This window comes from Microcaecilia unicolor, chromosome 7 (assembly GCF_901765095.1).
Source record: "Microcaecilia unicolor chromosome 7, aMicUni1.1, whole genome shotgun sequence".
NCBI classification, from domain to species: Eukaryota; Metazoa; Chordata; class Amphibia; order Gymnophiona; family Siphonopidae; genus Microcaecilia; species Microcaecilia unicolor.
In genome coordinates, this window is record NC_044037.1 from 308,039,901 (window position 1) to 308,063,663 (window position 23,763).

Sequence of the window (23,763 nt, forward strand, 5' to 3'; positions counted from 1 at the left end):
CACCTTTAACCTAGACTGAAAGCCCACCTCTTTAACATTGCTTTTGACTCGTAACCACTCGCCTCCACCTACCCTCCTCTCCTCCTTCCTGTACACAATTGATTTGATTTGCTTTTTTTTTTTTTGTCTATTAGATTGTAAGCTCTTTGAGCAGGGACTGTATTTCTTCTATGTTTGTGCAGCGCTGCATACGCCTTGTAGCGCTATAGAAATGCTAAATAGTAGTAGTAGTTATTTGTGGACAGTTACCCAGCGCACACCGACATCCGTAGCCTGACTACAATAAAGCTACTCTTTCTGCCACCAAACACAAACAGTGTGATTCAACCGTGTGACAAGTGTATCATCTATGTAGTCAAGCAACGATTCAGAAAGCGAATTCCGCATGCAACAGAACCATCAGCTGACATTATGTCAAAATTGCCATTGACTTCATTCATGCTGCCTGGAATTCAGTTAACCAGGAGATGATTATCGACTGTTTCTGCAAACCACAGTTTCATTGATCACATGAAAATGCTGGTGACACAATCAACATCGATCAGCCTTTACCCGTGCTGAGCGGCCAGGAGTGGTCTGCAATTTTGGACAGTTCAGTGACCTTCGAACAATTTGTAACTGCTGATGAACTGATTTCAACTGAAACCATAGTCCATTGAAAAAATCACTGCAAGTTACTTTAACAGCAATGGCAACTGTGCTCTGGAGGATGCAGAATGTGTTGAAGGTAAAATGGATGAAACATCCTTTGAAGAAATGACCACTGTTACATTTGGGCAGTCTGTGACTGCTTTTGAAAAGGATATGTATTATTAGTTTTGACAGGAAGATGTTTTCAATGCTGTGGCTTGTTTTCAGGACTTCTTAATTAACAGACCAGAGAATCTCACACAGTGTAAGATCAACATATTTGATTTGAAAGTTACTGCTCTAGATAGGATTTTAGATAGTGCTGAGGAGGAGTCCGCTGTCTTGGTACATGTGGGTACCAATGACATAGGAAAATGTGGGAGAGAGGTTCTGGAAGCCAAATTTAGGCTCTTAGGTAGAAAGCTCAAATCCAGATCCTCTAGGGTAGCATTTTCTGAAATGCTACCTGTTCCACGTGCAGGAGCCGACGAGAGAAGGACAAATTCTAGACTTGGTCCTTAGTGGAGCGCATGATCTGGTGAGGGACGTTATGGTACTGGGGCCGCTTGATAACAGTGACCATAATATGATCAGTTTTGACATCAACCTTGAAGTAACTGTACACAGAAAGTCAAATACGTTAGCGTTTAACTTTAAAAAAGGAGACTATGATAAAATGAGAAGAACGGTAAAAAAAAAACTTAGGGGGCAACTGAGAGAGTAAAAACTGTACAACAGGCGTGGACGCTGTTCAAAAATACCATCCTGGAGGCCCAGGCCATACATATTCCGCGAATTAGAAAAGAAAGACGGAAGTCCAAAAGACACCCGGCCTGGTTGAAAAGTGAGGTGAAGGAAGCTATTAGGGCTAAAAGAAACGCCTTCAGAAAATGGAAGAAGGAACCGTCTGAAAATAACAAGAAACAGCATAAGGAGTGTCAAAGCAAATGCAAGGCGCAGATTAAGAAGGCCAAGAGGGATTACGAAAAAAAGATAGCATTAGAGGCAAAAAACATAGCAAACATTTTTTCGGTATATTAAAAGCAGGAAGCCGGCAAAAGAATCGGTTGGGCCGCTGGATGACCGAGGGGTAAAAGGGGCGATCAAGGAAGACAAAGACGTAGCGGAGAGACTGAATGAATTCTTTGCTTCGGTCTTCACCGAGGAAGATTTGGGTGGGATACCGGTGTCGGAAATGGTATTTCAAGCGGATGAGTCTGAGAAACTTACTTCACGGTAAACCTGGAGGACGTAATGGGGCAGTTTGGCAAACTGAAGAGTAGCAAATCTCCTGGACCGGATGGTATTCACCCTAGAGTACTGATAGAACTGAAAAATGAGCTTGCGGAGCTACTGCTAGTGATATGCAACTTATCCTTAAAATCGAGCGTGGTACCGGAAGATTGGAGGGTGGCCAATGTAACGCCCATTTTTAAAAAAGGCTCCAGGGGAGATCCGGGAAATTATAGACCGGTGAGTCTGACGTCGGTGCCGGGGAAAATGGTAGAGGCTATTATCAAAAACAAAATTACAGAGCACATCCGAGGACATGGATTACTGAGACCAAGTCAGCATGGCTTTTGTGTGGGGAAATCTTGCCTGACCAATTTACTTCAATTCTTTGAAGGAGTGAACAAACATGTGGACAAAGGGGAGTCGGTTGATATTGTGTATCTGGCTTTTCAAAAGGCGTTTGACAAGGTACCTCATGAAAGGCTACAGAGGAAATTGGAGGGTCATGGGATAGGAGGAAATGTCCTATTGTGGATTAAAAACTGGTTGAAGGATAGGAAACAGAGAGTGGGGTTAAATGGGCAGTATTCACAATGGAGAAGGGTAGTTAGTGGGGTTCCTCTGGGGTCCGTGCTAGGACCGCTGCTTTTTAATATATTTATAAATGATTTAGAGATGGGAGTAACTAGCGAGATAATTAAATTTGCTGATGACACAAAGTTATTCAAAGTCGTTAAATCGCGACAGGATTGTGAAAAATTACAAGAGGACCTTACGAGACTGGGAGACTGGGCGGCTAAATGGCAGATGATGTTTAATGTGAGCAAGTGCAAGGTGATGCATGTGGGAAAAAAGAACCCGAATTATAGCTACGTCATGCAAGGTTCCACGTTAGGAGTTACGGACCAAGAAAGGGATCTGGGTGTCATCGTCGATAACACACTGAAACCTTCTGCTCAGTGTGCTGCTGCGGCTAAGAAAGCGAATAGAATGTTGGGTATTATCAGGAAAGGTATGGAAAACAGGTGTGAGGATATTATAATGCCGTTGTATCACTCCATGGTGCGACCGCACCTTGAGTATTGTGTTCAATTGTGGTCTCCGCATCTCAAGAAAGATATAGTAGAATTGGAAAAGGTGCAGCGAAGGGCGACTAAATTGATAGCGGGGATGGGACGACTTCCCTATGAAGAAAGACTAAGGAGGCTAGGGCTATACAGCTTGGAGAAGAGATGGCTGAGGGGAGACATGATAGAGGTATATAAAATAATGAGTGGAGTGGAACAGGTGGATGTGAAGCTTCTGTTCACGCTTTCCAAAAATACTAGGACTAGGGGGCATGCGATGAAACTACAGTGTAGTAAATTTAAAACAAATCGGAGAAAATGTTTCTTCACCCAACGTGTAATTAAACTCTGGAATTCGTTGCCGGAGAAAGTGGTGAAGGCGGTTAGCTTAGCAGAGTTTAAAAAGGGGTTGGACGGTTTCCTAAAGGACAAGTCCATAAACCGCTACTAAACGGACTTGGAAAAATCAAAAATTCCAGGAATAACATGTATAGAATGTTTGTATGTTTGGGAAGCTTGCCAGGTGCCCTTGGCCTGGATTGGCCGCTGTCGTGGACGGGATGCTGGGCTCGATGGACCCTTGGTCTTTTCCCAGTATGGCATTACTATGTACTTATGTGTACTGTGTAGTGTGTTAACTCTGTTGAATAAAAGCTAAAATATGAAAATAAACCTCTGGGTCTGTCTTCTCTGCTTTTACTGCACTCTTAATGCCACATGATTTGAACGGTCTCTTGAATGTGATATTAAGTGGGTTTGACTGTACATGGTAGGTACTTTGTCAATTACGTTCTGTTTGTTGTTATTTTGACCAGGGCACTTTTCATTGTCTAGTTCTCTCCCTTCTACTTTCAAGGCTAGACTACTGTAAATATTGTTCATCTTTGCTGTACCCAGGCTACCTTAAGGAAACTCTAATCAATCCAAAATGTTGCTATTAAATTGACCTGCAATTCAAAGAAAATGATTGTGTTGCTCCCCTTTTACATAGATCAGCAAATTACTTATAAACTTCTTATATTGACTTTTAGAGCTTTCAGACTTGGTCTCCCTGATTACTTAACCTCTTTAACTATTCCCTGTTCTCCGGCCATTTGTTACTTTCTATCAATGATTTCCGTCTGATTCTGCCTGGCCCAAAATCCGCCCAACTTGAGTCCACCTGTCACCAAGCTTTTTTCTTCACCGCACCATTCTCCTGGAACTCTGAGCTGAGTCTTCATTTAAAAAAATCAATAAAAAAACATGGCTTTTTAATCAGGCCTACAATTATGACTACCTGAGTTTGCAAGTAATTATTTTGGGTTATCATTGATTTTCTCACCTTCCCTGTTTCCTTTTCCCTTTCCTTCCTCTACTTCCTTTTGGTTTACCCTCTTCTACACTTCTTTAGATAGTAGTGTGTTGAGCTCCCTTTGCTCGTATGGAATGAATGTCAAGTGTCTTTTCCAATTTTACATTGGAGTTTCTTTGTTTTGTTTTATTATTGTAAACCGCTCAAGTCTGCTAGTTAGTATGGGTGGTATATTAAATGTTAATAAACATAAACAAGGGGGATTTGGTGAGGTGGTTAAAGGGATGAAAGAAGACAAGATCAGTGGGATGATTGGATGTTGGATATTTTTTGGAAACTTGGGGTTTTTGAATGGGGATGCCCATCTCTAAGGACGTCCCGGCGAAGGGGCAGGGCAACCCGTATTATCGAAACAAGATGGGCGTCCATCTTTCGTTTCGATAATATGGTTGAGGATGCCCAAATCTCAACATTTAGGTCGACCTTAGAGATGGTTGACCTAAATGTTGAGATCGCCGAACTTAGAGATGGGCGACCTCGGTTTTCGCCGATAATGGAAACCGAGGACGCCCATCTCAAAAACAACCAAATCCAAGCCATTTGGTCGTGGGAGGAGCCAGCATTCGTAGTGCACTGGTCCCCCCTCACATGCCAGGACACCAACCGGGCATCCTAGGGGGCACTGCTGGACTTCAAAAATTGCTCCCAGATGCACAGCTACCTTACCTTGTGTGCTGAGCCCTCAAACTCCCCCAAAACCCATGCCCCACAACTGTACACCACTACCTTAGCCCTTAGGGATGAGGGGGGCATCTACATGTGGGTACAGTGGGTTTGTGGTGGATTTTGGAGGGCTCACATTTACCACCACAAGTGTAATGGGTAGGGGGGGATGGGCCCAGGCCCGCCTACCTGAAGTACACTGCACCCACTACAACTGCTCCAGGTACCTGTTTACTGCTGCGATGGACCGGAGTATGGCATTTGAGGCTGGCATATAGGCTGGCAAAAAAAGTTTTTAAAGTTGTTTTTTTGAGGGTAGGAGGGGGTTAGTGACCACTGAGGATTCAGGGGAGGTGATCCCCGATTCCCTCCGGTGGTAATCTGGTCAGTTCGGGCACCTTTTTGAGGCTTGGTCATGAAAACAAATGGACCAAGTAAAGTCAGCCAAGTGTTCATCAGGGACGCCCTTCTTTTTTCCATTATCGGCCAAGGACGCCCATCTCTTAACCACGCCCCCGTCCCGCCTTCGGTACGCTGCCAGCATACCCCTGGGACCTTTGGTCATCCCTGCAATGGAAAGCAGTTAAGGACGCCCAAAATCAGCTTTCGATTATGCCGATTTGGTCGACCTTGGGAGAAGGACACCCATCTCCCGATTTGTGTCGGAAGATGGGCGCCCTTCTCTTTCGAAAATAAGCAGGCTGGTCAGTTAGGGCACCTTTTCCTGTCTTATTAGTTCTAAAAACAGGTCTGGCTCAAAACGTCTTAGTTTTAGTCCTGGCTGAAAAATGTCCAAGTTTTAGGAACACCCACATCCCACCCTTGACACTCCCCGTTGAGATTTGGATGCACTGCAGACGAATAGCACAGAAAAACGACTGAAAACTAGGTGTTGAAAATATCGATTTGGACGTTTTTGTGAGGAAAAACGTACAATTGCTGCTTTATGCCACATTTTAGATGTTTTTCTTTCAAGAATGAGCCCCAAAGTTACATGACCTATAAGTCTGAGTCAGTACAAACGGCTGTTAGCTGTGCTCTGAATAAGCTGGAGCTTTTCAACCTGGATAGTCAATGTCCATTTTGTAAACAGTGTTAAAATAATCGAATCAGGATATAACCAGAGAATGGATCAACACTGAGGTTATTGCAATCCAAGAAAGGCTGTAGCAATCTAGTTTAACATAGACCATCAAAACAAACTCTTAGTACTGATGAGATTTGTGGATGAAAGGACGATTGAGAATCCAGAGACGCCTGTAAAATCCTCAAAGAAGACTGAAGCGTCAGAATAGTGGCATTAATTCTAGGGGCTAATGACGGTGTGAAAGAACGGTCAATGAGCCACTGTGCAACTTGAGCAAGACGAGACTTCATAAAACAAAACTCGAAAGTCGTCTCTGAATAAATAAGGACATATTTCCAAAGACTGAGTAAATGTGGCAAGGGGGACTGGTGCTAAGATTGAACGTTGAGGTACGTCATGTTGTTGTTTGTACAAAAGATGAAGAATTGTCTCATCAGCAAGAAAGAAAGAAAACCAAGCAAAGAACGATTCCCCCACCCGCCATTCCCAAAGCAGATGCTCTAGCAAGAAGTAACGAAGGATTTACTAAATCAGATGCTACTGCTAGATCAATAGAAACTATGAGGCGTATTTTCCTATATCGAGGAATTGTCTGGTTTCACTCAGAATTGCTGTTGGGCATATTTCAGCACAATTTGCAGGGATGGAAAGCATGAATCGTCTTCAAAAATGATCTGAGTTGCTAAAGGACTACTTTTTTCAAGGATTTTAGAGAGACATACAGAGATATCAGCAGTTATTGCACAGAGACACACGCACTCACACAGCAAAACATGCACATAGATGGCACAGGCTCCTCCACACTCATTCACACAGTAATCTAGGGATTCACATGCACACTCACATATACACACACTCTCTCCTCTGGCTTTCCTTAATTGTTCTCGCATGTTTTTTTTCCTTTGTGTAACAAAATTAATTTACAGTTTCTCTTCCTGTAACTAACATGTCTCTGCTCTTTCCCACCCTTCAACCATCTCCCCTCAACTGCCTCCTTTCTTTCTCACCTCCCTGTCTCCCGATCTCCTCCTTCCCTCCCTATTTGTTCCTTTTTCTCTGTCTCTCCTTTCTCCCGCTTCCTCTTCTTCCCCTTCTTCTGTCCTTGTTCCTCTTTCCTCCTCTTCCATCTGTTTATCTTTCTCTCCCACTCTCTGTTCCTCTGCTCTTCCTGTTCTCCTCTTTATCTGTCTCCCACACCCCTCTTTTCCTGTTTTTCCCCTGTATTTTTCCTCTCCCTGTTCTTCCCTCAATGTTTACCCCTTTCCCCTTCATTCCTGATCCACCTCCCCCCCCCACTCCCTTTCCAGGTTGCTTATTTGACCGGAGGCTTTGCTCTCAGCAGGAGGCATGTGTACAAGGTGAGAGATCTTTGAGGGGCTGATGTGTATATGCTTTAGTGTGTCCAATGTGTACTGATGGGATTGTTTTTGGGTGGGACACTGTGTGTCTGTGTGTGAGCACCTTGTTTCATGTATGGGTGTATTTGCTGACACAGATGCATGTGAAGTGACAGTCAGTAGTTTCATATGTATTATACACTAGTGTGTGTTTGTGGGGTGATTTTATAAACTTTTTTGTTTGTGAAATTGCTGATCTGCTGTTAGTGATCTGTAACCTGTGGTTTGGAGGTTGGCCAATGCAACACTGCTTTTTAGTATGAAACAATTTTTTATTGGTAAGCTAACATGAAAAGATAGTGCTGTACAAACAAAATGACCAGAGAAAGGTACAAGAAAAATAATGAACGCTCCAGCAATGTGAACAAGTAATTTCAATGCAAATAGACCTTGTCAGTTTTTATACAGCCCCTCCCTTCTCCCCATATGATGGCCAATTTTTTAAAAGGGTTTCAGGAAAGGGTGACCCAGGAAATTACAGACCAGTAAGCCTGACTTCGGTGCCAGACTACCTATTATAAAGAATAAAATTATGGTTTAATGGAACAGAGTCAGCACGAGTTCATCCAAGGGAAGGTCTTGCCTCACCAAGTTACTTCATTCTTTGGAAGCATGAATAAACATGTGGATAAAGGTTGATGTAGTGTACCTAGATTTTCAGAAAGCTTTTGACAAAAGTTCCTCTTGAAAGACTCCTGAGAAAATTAAAGAGTCATGGGATAGGAGGCAAGGTTCTAGTGTGGATTAGGAATTGGATATTGGACAGAAAATAGAGGATAGGGTTAAATGGTCATTTCTGTCAATGGAGGAGGGTGAACAGTGGAGTGCCGCAGGGATCTGTACTGAGACCGGTGCTATTTAACATATTTATAAATCATCTGGAAATTGGAATGACAAGTGAGGAGATTAAATTTGTAGATGATACAAAACTATTCGAAGTTGTTAAAACACATGTGGACTGTGAAAAATTGCAGAAAGACCTTAGTAAATTGGAAGACTGGGCATCCAAATGGCAGATGAAATTTAATGTGGACAAATAGAAAGTGATGCGCTTTGGGAAGAGTAGTCTGAATCATAGTTACCTGATGCTAGGGTCCACCTTGGGGATCAGCACCCAAGAAAAAGATCTTGGTATCCTTGTAGACAATACTCTGAAATCTTCTGCCAAGTGTACGATGGCGGTGGCAGCCAAAAAAAAACAAACAGGATGCTTGGAATTATTAGGAAAGGGATGCAAAATAAGACCAAGAATATTAAAATGCCTCTGTATCGCTCCACGATGTGATCTCACTTTGAGTATTGCGTTCAATTCTGGTCGCTAATCTCAAAAATGATGTAGTGGAATTAGAAAAGGTTCAAAGAAGAGCAACTAAAATGATAAAGGGGATGGAACTCTTCTCATATGAGGAAAGGCTAAATGGTGCCGGAATGATGTGTTCTGAGTGCAAATACTATAATGGCAGTTCTGCACAGAACAGCTGTTATAGAATATTAACGTAATTTCGCAGTTTCACACCTAACTTAATGCCATGTCAAAGGCCAGTGTAAGAGCTCACACCTAGTATTCTATAACATGTGCGTGTATTGCCTAGCCACGCCTCTGACCCCCCATGCCCCTCCCATAGCCCACCCCTAGTAGTGGACATATCCTAGCCATACCTGTGACCCACCCATGCCCCTCCCATAGCCACACCCCTAGTCGTGGACATATCCTAGCCATGCCCTTGACCCACCCATGCACCTCCTATAAGCCACACCCCCTAGAAGTTGTGCATGACAGAAAATGACAAGAGACAAAGGTCAGTTGCACAATTAACGCCAGCTAAAACCAATTTAAACCAAATTTATCTCATTAACAGCCAATTATTAAATTAAACTGCACTCACAATTGACTTTGTCCTCTAAACTGGGCCCCCAAGTGTATAGAATTAGGTACATCACTTGTAGACTACAATGTTATGCGCTTGTCCCCTCTACGTAACTATCTAACCTGTTAGCCAGTATCCTCTGAAGGAAAGCAGGTGCCTACTTCCCTTTATACATCGTGCTTTAAAAAACAGGAGCCATTTTTGTCTCTATAACAATAAGAAAACTTAGCTCACAAATAGGCCTATCATTGAGCTGTAAAATGATAATGCATCAAATATGTAGCGTGATCTATGTTCTTTGCAAACTTCACAAAATAAAGTCACATGAACAAATTAAAATGATAAATGTGAACGCTACAAACGTTATGCTAAAAATCAATTTGCATTGCAAAATTTGTTGCATTTCAGTTATTTGCACTGATAGTTTAAAGATTGTTTGAGGAGAGGGTCAAAGGACAAAGAAAATACAAAACAAGCACCAAGGGCCATTCGAGAGAGGGTAGTCGAGAGTCCTGTATTAGCAGACCCAACATGTGTAATACGCCCGCGTCAGAGCTTGGTAAAATCAAATCTGATTACAAAGAGGAGCTAGAACAGCGGTTCCCAAACCTGGTCCTGGAGGCACCCCAGCCAGTCAGGTATTCAGGATACCCACAATGAATATTCATGACAGAGATTTGCACGTAGTAACATAGTAACATAGTAGATGACGGCAGAAAAAGACCTGCACGGTCCATCCAGTCTGCCCAACAAGATAACTCATATATGCTACTTTTTGTGTATACCCTACTTTGATTTGTACCTGTGCTCTTCAGGGCACAGACCGTACAAGTCTGCCCAGCACTATCCCCGCCTCCCAACCACCAGCCCCGCCTCCTGCCACCGGCTCTGGCACAGACCGTATAAGTCTGCCCAGCACTATCCCCGCCTCCCAACCACCAGCCCCGCCTCCTGCCACCGGCTCTGACACAGACCATATAAGTCTGCCCAGCACTATCCCCACCTCCCAACCACCAGCCCCGCCTCCTGCCACCGGCTCTGGCACAGACCGTATAAGTCTGCCCAGCACTATCCCCGCCTCCCAACCACCAGCCCCGCCTCCTGCCACCGGCTCTGGCACAGACCGTATAAGTCTGCCCAGCACTATCCCCCCCTCCCAACCACCAGCCCCGCCTCGCCACCGACTCTGGCACAGACCGTATAAGTCTGCCCAGCACTATCCCTGTCTCCCACCACTGGCTCTGGCACAGACCGTATAAGTCTGCCCAGCACTATCCCCGCCTCCCAACCACCAGCCCCGCCTCCTGCCACCGGCTCTGGCACAGACCGTATAAGTCTGCCCAGCACTATCCCCGCCTCCCAACCACCAGCCCCGCCTCCTGCCACCGGCTCTGACACAGACCGTATAAGTCTGCCCAGCACTATCCCCCTCCCAACCACCAGCCCCGCCTCCTGCCACCGGCTCTGGCACAGACCGTATAAGTCTGCCAGCACTATCCCCGCCTCCCAACCACCAGCCCCGCCTCCTGCCACCGCTCTGGCACAGACCGTACAAGTCTGCCCAGCACTATCCCCGCCTCCCAACCACCAGCCCCGCCTCCTGCCACCGACTCTGGCACAGACCGTATAAGTCTGCCCAGCACTATCCCTGTCTCCCACCACTGGCTCTGGCACAGACCGTATAAGTCTGCCCAGCACTATCCCTGCCTCCCAACCTCCAGTCCCGCCTCCCACCACTGGCTCTGGCACAGACCGTAGAGGCAGTGCATGCAAATCTCTCTCATGAATATTAATTGAACAGCTGACTGGCTGGGGTGCCTCCAGGACCAGGTTTGAGAAGTTCATATATTTCTCAACCCAAAAAAACAATCGGCAGTCAGTCGTCAGTGGAGGGGAAAAGTGCATCGGTGTGCTTGAATTGGCGTTTGTGTGGAGAACGTATGTAAGAAAGAAAGAAAGAAAGAATGGTGTTAAAGTGTGGTGAGATTTGGCAGGTGTTGTGTAATTTTCAAAATGAATGCATGGTAACTGCAAAATCTCTGTGTCACCGGCTGGGGGCACTCCCAGGAGTTTCCCATTCAGTTAACACAGAGGAATCTTTCAGCCGCACCTATTCAGGTAAGGTTAACTGTGCTGCGTTATCGACCGCCATAGTTGACACCCAGGACCCTCTTCTTCAATCATTGTAAAGAGTCATCCCTGCCCATCTGACCCTTCCTATATTTGGCTTAAAGCAGCGGATAATGTACTGTTTTGTCCAGAACATGTATAGTTTTGAAAATGCAAAGCTGTATATGCTGTCCTGTGGTGAGAAAAATCCGTTAAAATGCATTGACAAGTGAGCATATCATAGAAAATTGTGCCAATATTTAACTGTAGACGGGGTGCGCATTTTATGAAAGACACTTTCTTCCAGGTACATGGCTTCTAAAAATGAACTGTCCCTCTCACACCTACAGCATCACCTCAAACGTCACACACCCACACTCAGAGCAGGGGCGTAGCTAGGTGGGGCATGGGCCCCCACAGATTTAGCCCTGGCCTCCTCTACTTTCCACCCCCACCGCCGACCCTCCCCCACCACTTTCGATCCCCATGCCTGCTGCCGCTGAAGTCTTCTTCAGCGCCGGTCTCCGGCACCTTCGGTGATCTGTTTCTGTGAGTCCTGACTCCTGATGTCCTGACATCAGGAGTCAGGACTCACAGAAACAGATCAGCAAAGACACCGGAGACCGGCGCTGAAGAAGACTTTGGTTGGCTGGAGTTGGGACCCCCGCCACCAAAGGTACCAGGTAGCAGGTGGGGGAGGTCGGTGGCGACGGGAGGGGGATCGAAAGTGGCGGGGGAGGTCGGCACTGTAAGGGAGGGGTCAAAAGTGATGGGGGTCGTCGGCGGCGGCAGGTGGGGTCGGAAGTGGCGATGGGAGTCGGCGGCTGGGGAGGCGGGCTAAACTGTGCCCCCCACCTCGGCCTCTGGACCCCCCTCCCGCCGAGGTCTGGCTACGTCCCTGACTCAGAGTCACATGGTAGCTGTGAATTTTCAGTCATTTAATTCACACACTCAGAATCACACTAATACTGTCACACACCACATGTGGTTACGCACACACGTGCACTTTCATGCAGTCTCATGACTTTCCTTGGTTTTAGATGGCTTGTTTGGCCACTGTCAGGAGCGGTCACTGCAAGAGAAAACCTTCTTTGAGGTCACACCTGGCACTCTCCAGAGACTGCAGGATGTCTTGTATCAGCTGCTGGCAGAAGGTAGGGGCTCTGTCTTTGTGAATACTCTCTCCTGACAGGGTTGGGCTCTGTCTTTGTGAATACTCTCTCCTGACAGGGTTGGGCTCTGTCTTTGTGAATACTCTCTCCTGACAAGGGTGGGCTTTGTCTTTGTGAATACTCTCTCCTGACAGGGTTGGGCTCTGTCTTTGTGAATACTCTCTCCTGACAGGGTTGGGCTGGAAACCAGTTCTCGGCTGCCAGATTCCTAAGTTAAAACATTCTGGGATCCATGCCTCTGGTTTTCCTGACAATTGAGTCGCTCATTATAGAGCCTAATATTACAATGCCTGCCAATAAAGGAGGGGTGGTCATTATGAATACCGATGGTTAAAGAAATAGACAACTGGAAGATCATAAATTTTACAGAAGACCTTCAACATGTAACCCTACATGGCAGATCAAATCTAAAATTGAGTCCATTTTGAAAATAGGATTAGAAGGAGGCTATATCACAAAAAGGATTGGGATTTCCCAAATCTACCCCCCCCCCCCCCCCGGAAAACCAGTCGTTTGCACCTCCAGGAAGACTGGTCATGTCATGTATTGGCTGTAGTTTGAAACCACACTCCGTATTTATTGATAAGTTTGTAATACCTGTTGATCCCACAATACCTCCCTATGTAAGGAACTTGACAGATATTATTAGCTTTTTGGACAATGGGACTTTGGAGATGAATTCATCTTGGCAGCTATGGACGTTGAGTCTTTATATATGAATATCCCTCAGTCAGAAATTTAAATATGTTTAAAGAGGTTCTTGTAAAGAATGATCATTCGAGGAAAATTCCAGTGGAGTTCATGATGACATTTAGCAGTAATTGCACTTAGAATTATTTGTGCTTCGACAATCAGTTTTTCAAGCACGTTAGGGGACGGCCATGGGCTGCACAATGGCATCATCAATAGCCAATTTGTATGTGGGTAACTTTGAGAAAAGATGTTTGATTAATCATGCGTATAATAGACAATTATTATCCTGGAGGAGGTACATAGTACGGCACTGAACTTTATTTTTATAAATGGATTAACAGCTTGGACCCTAGTTTGAAATTTCAAATTAATTTTAGGAAAGAGGAGAGGCTTTTCTAATTCAGAATAATAAGGGGAAACTGACTGCTAACATCTATAGGAAACCTACTGATGGCAACGCACTGTTACATTTGAGAGTTGTCATATTAGGGATCTCAAATGAAAGCTCCCTTACAGTCATTTTGAGAATCGAGTGTTTGTGCTCAGAACAGACAGTATATGAAACCCAGGCTAAAGAACTGGGGAATAGTTTGTTGGGAAAGGATACTGTCATTAATAGATCAGAGAGGGATCTAGGAGGGCTGGTGAAATAGATAGGAAAGATAGTTAAAAAAAGAGAAACAAGCTGAAAATAAACTTGTATGCAGTCTTCAATTTAACCATTTGTCTAGACATCCTACATATTGTAAGAAAGAATTGGGATATTGTCACCAACACTGATGCATTATTTGTATGTAAGGGGAGTAAGAGATTAAGGGACCTGGGTAGTCTTGTCAATAAAGGTATTTCCTGAAGGACTTCTCTTGGATCTGCTGTTTTTTCTGCATAATTCCCTGTGAATGTCTGCTCTATACAACAGCAAACATTATTTTTAAGCTTTTCTTACTGGCATTGGCATAAGCTCTGGAGCAGGAAAGTTGTATGTGCCAGTTAGCTTGCTCATGTGCACCTGGGATCTCCAGCAGAGACTGAAGGGGCAAATGTGCTAACCTCAAAATTTTCGTTTCATTTATTAATATTTATATCTCACAAAAATCCATGGCTTACATGGGTTATAAAGACATAACATCAGGAAAAAGGAAGGAAAAGCTATTCAAGGAAGAGCAAAGTTATAGTCCAAGAAAAATAAGAGGAGTGGCCTAGTGGTTAGGGTGGTGGACTTTGGTCCTGGGGAACTGAGGAACTGAGTTCGATTCCCACTTCAGGCACAGGCAGCTCCTTGTGACTCTGGGCAAGTCACTTAACCCTCCATTGCCGCATTGAGCCTGCCATGAGTGGGAAAGCACAGGATACAAATGTAACAAAAATAAATAGATACTATTGGAGATTCTACATGGAATGTTGCTACTATTGGAGATTCTACATGGAATGTTGCTACTATTCCACTAGCAACATTCCATGTAGAAGGCTGCGCAGGCTTCTGTTTCTGTGAGTCTGACATCCTGCATGTACGTAGGACGTCAGACTCACAGAAGCAGAAGCCTGCGCGGCCACATTGGTGATCTGGAAGGGCCGACTTCTACATGGAATGTTGCTAGTGGAATAGCAACATTCCATGTAGAATCTCAAATAGTAGCAACAGTGGAGGAGTGGCCTAGTGGTTAGGGTGGTGGACTTTGGTCCTGGGGAACTGAGGAACTGAGTTTGATTCCCGGCACAGGCAGCTCCTTGACTCTGGGCAAGTCACTTAACCCTCTGTTGCCTGCCGCATTGAGCCGGCCATGAGTGGGAAAGTGCGGGGTACAAATGTAACAAAAAAAAAAAAAAAAGAGTAAATTCAGTTGGCATGCTTCAACAGATATGTTTCAGCTCTCAAGTCCCAATTAGCATATGTTATGAGAAAGTTTCTAAAAGAAAAGTCTTTAACATTCAAAACTGCATATAACGAGTTACATATCATAATTCCTAGAAGAGAATTCCACCATTTGGTGGCTTGATACATAAATCCAGCAGTGAAGATCCCTTTACAGATGGAACATTTTTTTTATTTGAATTTTGCTCACACCTTTTTCAGTAGTAGCTCAAGGTGAGTTACATTCAGGTACTGGGTATTTCTCTGTCCCTGGAAGGCTGACAATCTAAGTTTGTACCTGAGGCAATAGAGGGTTAACTGACTTTCCCAAGATCACAAGAAGCAGCAGTGGGATTTGAACTGGACACCTCTGGACGTTAAGACTGGTGCTCTAACCACTGCTCCACAAGAAAATCTCTAGCACCTGATAAACAAATACACATAATTTTAAAACTACCCTCGTTATTATAGGAAGCCAATGCAAAGATTGACATGTTGATAACATGATGTTCTCCAGATCATGCATGCAGCGGTGTTCTGCACTGTCCTGCAGTCTTTTCAATACTGAATCTTACAACCTATGTAGTTGGCATTACAGTAATCAGCCTGGGAAAGAACAAAACCTTGCACCAGAATGCAAAAGCTATGATAGGAAGAAAAAGCGCTTATTCTTCTCAATTTCCATAATAGCCTGAAAATCTTAAATGTAACAACAAATACCTGAGGTCCAAAAGTCAAATGTTGATCAACTACAACACCTAATATTTTCAGATTAGGTTCTATTGGATATGCCGTTTGGCCAACAGGACAGCTTTTATAAGAAATTGAACAGAGGATTTGATACAACCAAGGTTCGTTTACGTGGTTCATTAAGTGGCTTCTTTTGGAGCTGCCGTCTCGTGAGATGTAGTACTTGTTTTGTAAGTGCTGCACAGCACATACGTGTGTATTCTGGAATCAGCACGTGGGTGTGTATTTGCATGTGTAGAGCCCCACACGATGCCGTTATCTGTTAGGATGTGTAGGTTGTGAAATCGGTGCTGGCAAATGCACATATGTCTGCAAGGCCTTTATGTGTATTGTACTAAAGGTTTCATATTGAGCAGAGCCTTTTGTAAAATACTCAGGGGACTGAGAACATCCCAGTTCCTACCTAGACATCCTGCGCAAAATGGGCTTCATATCTGGTCCAGAAATCTGATTAAAAGAAAATATATTCAGTGACCCAATGTAAGCGGGTAAGACAGTAAACACCTCAGGTAAAGTGATCCAAATAAGTTATCCAGCATTGTCCCACTGAATATCAGCTTTAGGGCCTGGATTTTCAGCCGGTGTGCTCACTGTGTTAAGTTAAACAGTGCTATTGACTTAATCCATGCATTTTCAGTGCTGCTCTCCATATTAACCGGAGACTAGCCCTATCGGTTTATGTTGGGTCTAAACTAAGTAGATGCGTAATGTAAAACCAAATAGATAATCCATATTGCCACCTTGACTCTAGCTCTCAGTTCCATAGATTTAAATGGCTCAGTAATTTCTGAGATTCTGCAGAGGGTTGAGTTCGGCTTTGTTAAGGATGGTCAACAAAGATTGTTGGAGGATGAAAATATGCTATTGGGTTTGACTGATTTTTGGAGAGAATTCTCCATTGTAGATTGCTGATACATGTTGACTCATTTGTTCCTATCATGATCCTTGATCCTCGGTGTAGTTCAGTCCTATGATAGAGGAAGTTAGTCCTGCCCTAGGTAAATAGTAAATAAATCTCTATCTGAGGGAAATGTAGTTAATAATTTGAAATTTGCCACTGTGAAACCTCTGTTTAAGAGGGGTGCTGTACATTAGAGTCAATCAGGGAATTATAGACCAATTTCAGTATTGCCATTTTTAGCGAATGTAATAGAAAAGGGAGTTTAAAACAGTTACATGATTTTGTGAATAATAAGATAGTGTGAATTGTTATTACTATCTTGAGTAGCTGAATTGTAACTTGGAATGAATGGCAGTGTTTATTTAGTAACTTTGGATATTACTTCAGCTTTCGATATGGAGAATCGTGACATTTTTGTTAATAAAACTATATGGTAAAGGGATACATGATAAGTGTTATGGTTTGAATCATATTTGTGTAATAGATCTTTTTTGCTAAAAGTTGGTAAGCATATTTCAGGAAGTTATTTGATAGATTGTGGTGTTCCTCAAGGATCTGCATTGAAAGCTCTTCTCTTTAATATTTACTTGGCCACGATAGAAGGAGTTTTTCAAAAATTGGGTTTTTGTTTAGGATGTATGCCAAACAGCATTCAGTTTTGTTTTGTTTTTCCTATATCTGATATGGTCTGTGATCTTTCTAAAACTTTGTGTATTTAGATTTAATTACTGAATGGATGCAGTATTACAGTTGTCGTTAAACTTTGCCAAGATAGAAGTTATGTATGTTGGCCGATATATTGAGTCTTCTTTACCAAAATCACTGAAATATCGAGGTACAGATTTGATAGTGAAAGTTTCTCTTCAGAATTTGGGAGTGATGTTAGATTCAAAATCAAGTAGATCATATGATTGTAACATCGTTTTTTCAACTCCATACTATTAGTAAATTGAAGGGTATGATTTTGCATTGAGATATTAGAACAATTGTGCAGAGCCTAATAATATCTAGGCAAGAATATTGTAATTCTTTGCATCTTGGTTTGTCAGCAGCAGACACAATTTTACAAGTTGTTCAAAATGCAGCAGCACGGTTACTTATCAATTAAAAAAAAATCTAAACATGTGACACCTACTTTGAAGAGTCTTCATTGGCTACCAATAAAATTTAAAATATTTAAAGCTATGGTCCTGATTCATCAACAAATATATGATGATATACCTCAATATTTCAGTGAAAACTTGATCATATATCTACCAAATACATGATCAAGTATATAATATCAGCGTTCATTGTTGATTCAGTCTAGAATTGAGAATGAATGAGACTGTTTTGCAGACTGGATGAACTGTTCAGGTCTTTATCAGCCATCACTTACTACATTACTCTGTAAATTGAGTACTTCGATCTGAAGTAGTGAAACAACTGTGTGTTAATACTTGCCATTACTCTGATACGCATAAGCAGTCTTTATTGCAGGGGCAGATTTGTAGAATCATCTCCAAAGTTAATTGCGATTGTGTTCTGTGAAATTTCAGTTTTAAGAAGCTTTTTAAATTTTTTTTCTTTTGTGAAGCCTTTTATGGAAGTTTGATCTTTGATTTTTTTTTCTACAATTTTTCCTGCAGTGTATAATTTATAGTGTTTGATACAGATTGTATGTAAGTTTTGTACTGTCTGTTTTATGAATGTGTTTATTCTGTAACCTGTTTTGTTGTTATTAAAGCGGGATATAAATTCAAGAAATAAATAAAATATAAGCCACTTGGTGACCAACACATACAACTCCCTATGAAAACATGGTTAGCTGGGTCCCTGTGGCGGAAGTTGTGGACTGGACAGATTTGGCAATGTTTCTGATCTGAGGGAAAGGAGATATACTGTAGGAAGAGAAGAAAGCGAGGCAGCGAGCCACGTCACCCTGTACAATGAGGAGAGGGTCATCTTGCTTCAGGAGCTTGTCAATGCAACCTGAGGGAAAGATAAAGCCTCTATTTTGAAAGCACTTTCCTATTTGCCTTGAGCTTGGGAAAACAGTTCTGATGTGAGAAGTGTCTGCCATGACTCTGTACTACCTCCGAGGTCACAGGATCCTCATACAGGCTGAGGTGTGACTGCATTCTGGACTTCTGGGAAGTTAACAATTTCAGACTGCAATTTGTTTTCTATGAAAACTTCGTTTGTAAACTTGGAGGTGTATAATTTGTATTATTTTCCAAGAAATTTGGAAAGTATCCTGACCTGCCTCTGTCACCATTTCCTTCCTGGATGTCTATTTCAGGATTATCATGGAGAGATGATATCACACAGCACATAATCTCACAGGAGATGGACAGGATCCTGAAGCTCCACCCACAGCAGCCACTGAAACCAGTCGTAGGGGACAGGTAGTGTCACAGTCAAACGTTGATCACATTGAATCTCATCCATTCCTGAAAAGTAGATTGTTGGTCTCGGTGATAAAGCTTGCACTGGGTGTTATTCTCACTGGCTGCTGACCACTAACTGCAACATATGCATTGTACATTGGGGTGTGGTTGCGGGTTGCGGGTCCCGGTGCATGTGCTGTGTGTCACTTGCTCACTGTGTGCCCTGGTATGTGTGCTTTGTCACTTGTTGATTGTGGACCCTGTCACGTGTAGTCTGTAGCAGTGTGACCTTGGCGTATGCACTGTGCATTACTGTTTTGGCTGCAGGTCTTGGCGCATATCGATCATTGTCTTGACTGCAGGCCCTGCTGCATGCAGAGAGTACTCGCAGCCCTTCACTGTGGGCATATTAAGGGGAAATAGACACCTTTCATGGCATGGAATTATCAAAACAAAAAGTAGGAGCAGAGAACTCCAAAACATTGAAAAGATTCACAAAGCCCAACTGATCTGAAAGAATATAAATACTTATACATATGAAATACCCCAGAAAGGTCATTGACAAGCTCTTCAGTCATTACTTGATTTTATTTATGAGTTGGTAAATTCTTGCTACACCTCTGCCATTATTCAAATGATTTGCCCCCTATTAGATAATGGCCAATATTGAGTTGCAGGTTTTTCTTTTCAGAGAGTAAGGTCACACCTGCCTCATGGATTCAGAATCCAAAAGCAGAATTTCACTTTAAGAAACCGGAGAGAAACTTCTCCCAGTCAGACAGGGTGCATTTGAGAAATAGCTGAAGACTGATGGTGTGGGCTGAGATGGGAGACAGAAAGATCTGAATGGGGGTTGAGGTTTTGGATTTGGGGTGGACAGGGGAGACAAAGGGGGAGGAGTTAAGCAGCCTGAATCATGTAAGGAAGTAGTCTGGGACTTGTATGCAGCTATTTTAACAGCACACAGAGAGAGCTATTCAGACAGCTCAAGCAGTGATTGATTCTGGTACAGATCAGGCAGCCAGGCTGGATGTTCGTGTCCACAGGCCCTGATAAGAAATAGAACTCACTTTGCATCTTATATCAGGTGCACATAAGCTAGTCACTTCAGTTCTCCCTACTTATTCATGTTAAATAAGAGGGAACCTATGATCTGAAATATTCAGGGATATTTTAAGTTCAGTTAAGTTTCACTAACGTTAAAATTTCCTTGATCTGTTGTATATGCAGATCAGGACAGTCACATTTACACAGCCTTCTCTCTTCCGTATTACTCTGTTTGGTCTCATCTGGTTCTGTAGAGCATAATAGACTCTCCTAGAAGTGACTTGTGGCTAGAGATGAAATAGTATCCCATTACAGAAAGAAGGGTGCTCCATGCCAAAGAAAATGACAGTCTTATTGTTGAACTCTTTGCATTCTAAAACACAACCCAACACTCCATACAAACATGCAATTTATTTCTGTTTTAGATTATCCAATCCTCAGAAGAGTCATTATTTGGGACAGACGTTCCAGACAGGTACAAGTGGCCTGGTTCAGCACCCTGGACAGCGACTCCAGTATCCTGGAAAGCAGCTGGCAGAGACCCTTCAGTACCCTAGACAGCAGTTGCAGCAGCTCCCTCCTTCCCTAGTTCATCAGTCTCTTTCCTCCTCCCATGCAGACGCAGATGTGGCTCACCTCAGAAACTTGTTGGAATCCATACAGCAGCCTTTTCCCTATTACAAGGTAAATGAGATTTGTTTCTTTTTAAAGAGGAGGTTGTGGGCGAGGGGCAGGTTTTAGTGCTGTTATTCATACAAGAAAGAAGGATGGAAAATATTATTGACTGGCTTCTCACTAGATAATTTCTACCTCCACAAAGTGGACATAAATCCCAAGACGGGTTGGGAGATTTAGTTGAATAAGTGTTTAGGGTCCCTTCAGCTGCCTCCTGTGGATGGATCTGTAGGGAGTTTAATGAATCTGTACTTTATTTCCTGTGCCCTTTTCCCCTCTTATCTCTCATTTTCAGACTTATCTCATTTTGTCTGGGCTCTTTCATCTTTATCTGGCCATACACAAAGATTTGCTGCTGGGCATCCATATTTCACTCTCATTACTCAGGAGAGATCCAGCTTAACTTCCAGTATCCTGTGTGACTGCAGATACCGAGAGAGACCTTCACTACTGCAAATGTTGTAGAAATGACCTACTTCGAACATGGGGGAAGAGTTTATGTAAAATATCTGTCTCTCACTGTACCATTACCTACAGCACCTCCTGCTGATTAGTGCACAGATCTCTCCCTCCCTCTGTATTCTTTCTTCCCATTCCATGCAGCAGCTTCTGCTGACTGGAACACAGATCTCTCTCTCCCTCTCCCTCCCCCCCCCCCCCCCCCCTCTCTCTCTCCCTCTCTCTCTCCCTCTCCCTCCCCCCCCCCCTCCCTCTCTCTCTCCCTCTCTCTCTCCCTCTCTCTCTCTCTCTCCCTCTCTCTCTCTCTCTCTCTCTCTCTCTCTCTCTCCTCCCCCCCCCCCCCCTCCTCTCCCGCTCTCTCTCTCTCACACTCTCACACACACACACACACGAAGTAGGGCAGGGTATGTGGGGTGTTGCTCTTGCACTATATATATTTTTTATAATCTTTATTTATTATATATTATTCCATACAGAGTTAATATGGCAATTGTAAAAAAAAAACCCACATAAGAAATGCTGAAACATAAATGAAAATCACGATCTATTCTATCGACCTCACATAAATTTAGTAAATTACAATCCAAAATTAAGGAGGAAAAAAAACTACGTTAATTATTCAAGTAGATACACTACATGGGATTCACTGTGACCTGCTCGGCTGTCTCAATGATCTCTAACAGTGTACATTTGTTTCTCAAACCACTAGATTTGCATTCATTCCTTCTTTAGATATCAAAAACTCTTCTAGTTGTTTAGGTTCGAAAAATTGATAATTCTTAGATTGATATAAGATCCGGCAAACACAAGGAAACTTAAGTATAAAGATTGCACCAAGAACAACAGATCTTTGACGGAGTGCCAAAAAGGCCTTCCTCCGTTTCTGTGTTTCTTTGGACAAATCCGGATATATTCTAATTTTAGATCCTAAAAACATTGAGTCAATATTCCTGAAAAAAAGTCTCAAAACAGCATTCCTATCCATTTCTAGGGCAAATGTCACCACAGCTGACGTTCTTTGCGTTATTACTTCCAGGGATGATTCGAGGAAAGTTGTTAAATTCAAATTGTCACACTGTTTATCTACTTCAAAGGTAGACTGGAAATGTTGAACACGTACTAATGTGCACTATATTTTTTTAAGGTGCTTCTGGTACTGCTCTTTGGGAAGGGGAGAGAAGTCCTGCTACTGGATTTCCTCCCTCCCCCAAAGCTGGAAGTAGGGTAGGGTACCTCAGATGTTGCCCTTGGCACTGTATTTTCTGGTACTGCTCTTTGGGAAGGGGGGAGAAGTCCTGCCATTGCATTTCTTGCACTAGTTTGTCCAGGTGCTACACATTTAGGTCTGGTCCTGCTCTTGCTCCATTCTTTGCAGCATCTCTTACTAATTAGAGCACATATCTTCCTTGCTTTCTCCCCACCTACCCCACCACCCCTTTTCTTTGCAGTGCCTCCTGCTGGCTGCGGCAGACATCTGTCTATTTCTCTACATGTATTTCCTGTGTACTCCCCTTCTGTTAGCTGTAGCACCTCCTACTGATTGGAGCACAGGTGTCTCTCATTCATGGCGATCTGTGTATTCCTTTCCTCATCCTCTGCAGCACCTCCTGTTGGCTGATGCATATAGCTCTTTCTCTCTCTGCTCTTGTCTTTAACTGTACGTTTTGTCTTTATACAGCATATCATGTGTATATTTCAAATAACATTTAACGTGACTAATTTTGTAAGCAAGGCATTTATTTTCAAACCAGATATCTTGTGATAAGAAGTTGATTAAAATCATTTCATATGTTTGTGTATTTTTCAAGAAAATGTTTTGAATCTTGATTTACTTTCAGTTTGGCTATCCAGAGCACCTCAGGCAAGTGAACGCTGCGAACAGTGACCCTATTCTCACTGGTATGCCATATGATCCAATAGAAGAATCTGCATCCACTGCCAGCCGAGCCAACACTCAAGAGTCCAAAAAGTTAATGTGGGCCAAGATTCCTTCCTCCATCCGTCAGCAGAGCTTCAATGGGCAGCTCTTCCAGGACTTATCGTCACTGTATCTGCCCAAAGAGAGAAACAGCTGGAAGGGAAGTGACAGGGAAGAGACTGGCAAACTCAAGGCAAAGAAATCAAGAGATTATAACGGCAATGAGGTACCTGTGCACATCGCAAAAAGTTTGGATGACTACAGTCTGGGTGACTTTGGAAAGCAAGAACCTCAAAATTTGGAATATAGATCTGCCAACTCAGTGACAGGTATCCTCATACATTTATTATCCACTCACCCGCCATCTAATTATTCATTTAATAATTGGTCTATCCCTCATCCAGTCATCTAGTCAACCAATATCTAGTCATCTATTTACCTCTCACTGAATGCAGCCATTGCACCTTTACCTATACATTCAACATTCAGTCATCTGGTCATCTAGCACTGGATACAGCC

The 23,763-nt window shown here is 43.1% G+C and overlaps 1 protein-coding gene across 1 annotated transcript in view; it reads left to right on the top strand.

The window, feature by feature from the left end:
• PTPRN (protein tyrosine phosphatase receptor type N) overlaps positions 1-23,763 on the top strand; it is a 124,529-nt gene that overhangs the window by 6,783 nt on the left and 93,983 nt on the right. Inside the window, exons 3-7 of the mRNA XM_030210892.1 lie at positions 7,342-7,392; positions 12,449-12,562; positions 19,058-19,163; positions 20,618-20,876; positions 23,165-23,573. Of these exons, the coding sequence (XP_030066752.1) occupies positions 7,342-7,392; positions 12,449-12,562; positions 19,058-19,163; positions 20,618-20,876; positions 23,165-23,573 (939 nt within the window). The remainder of the gene's footprint in view (positions 1-7,341; positions 7,393-12,448; positions 12,563-19,057; positions 19,164-20,617; positions 20,877-23,164; positions 23,574-23,763) is intronic.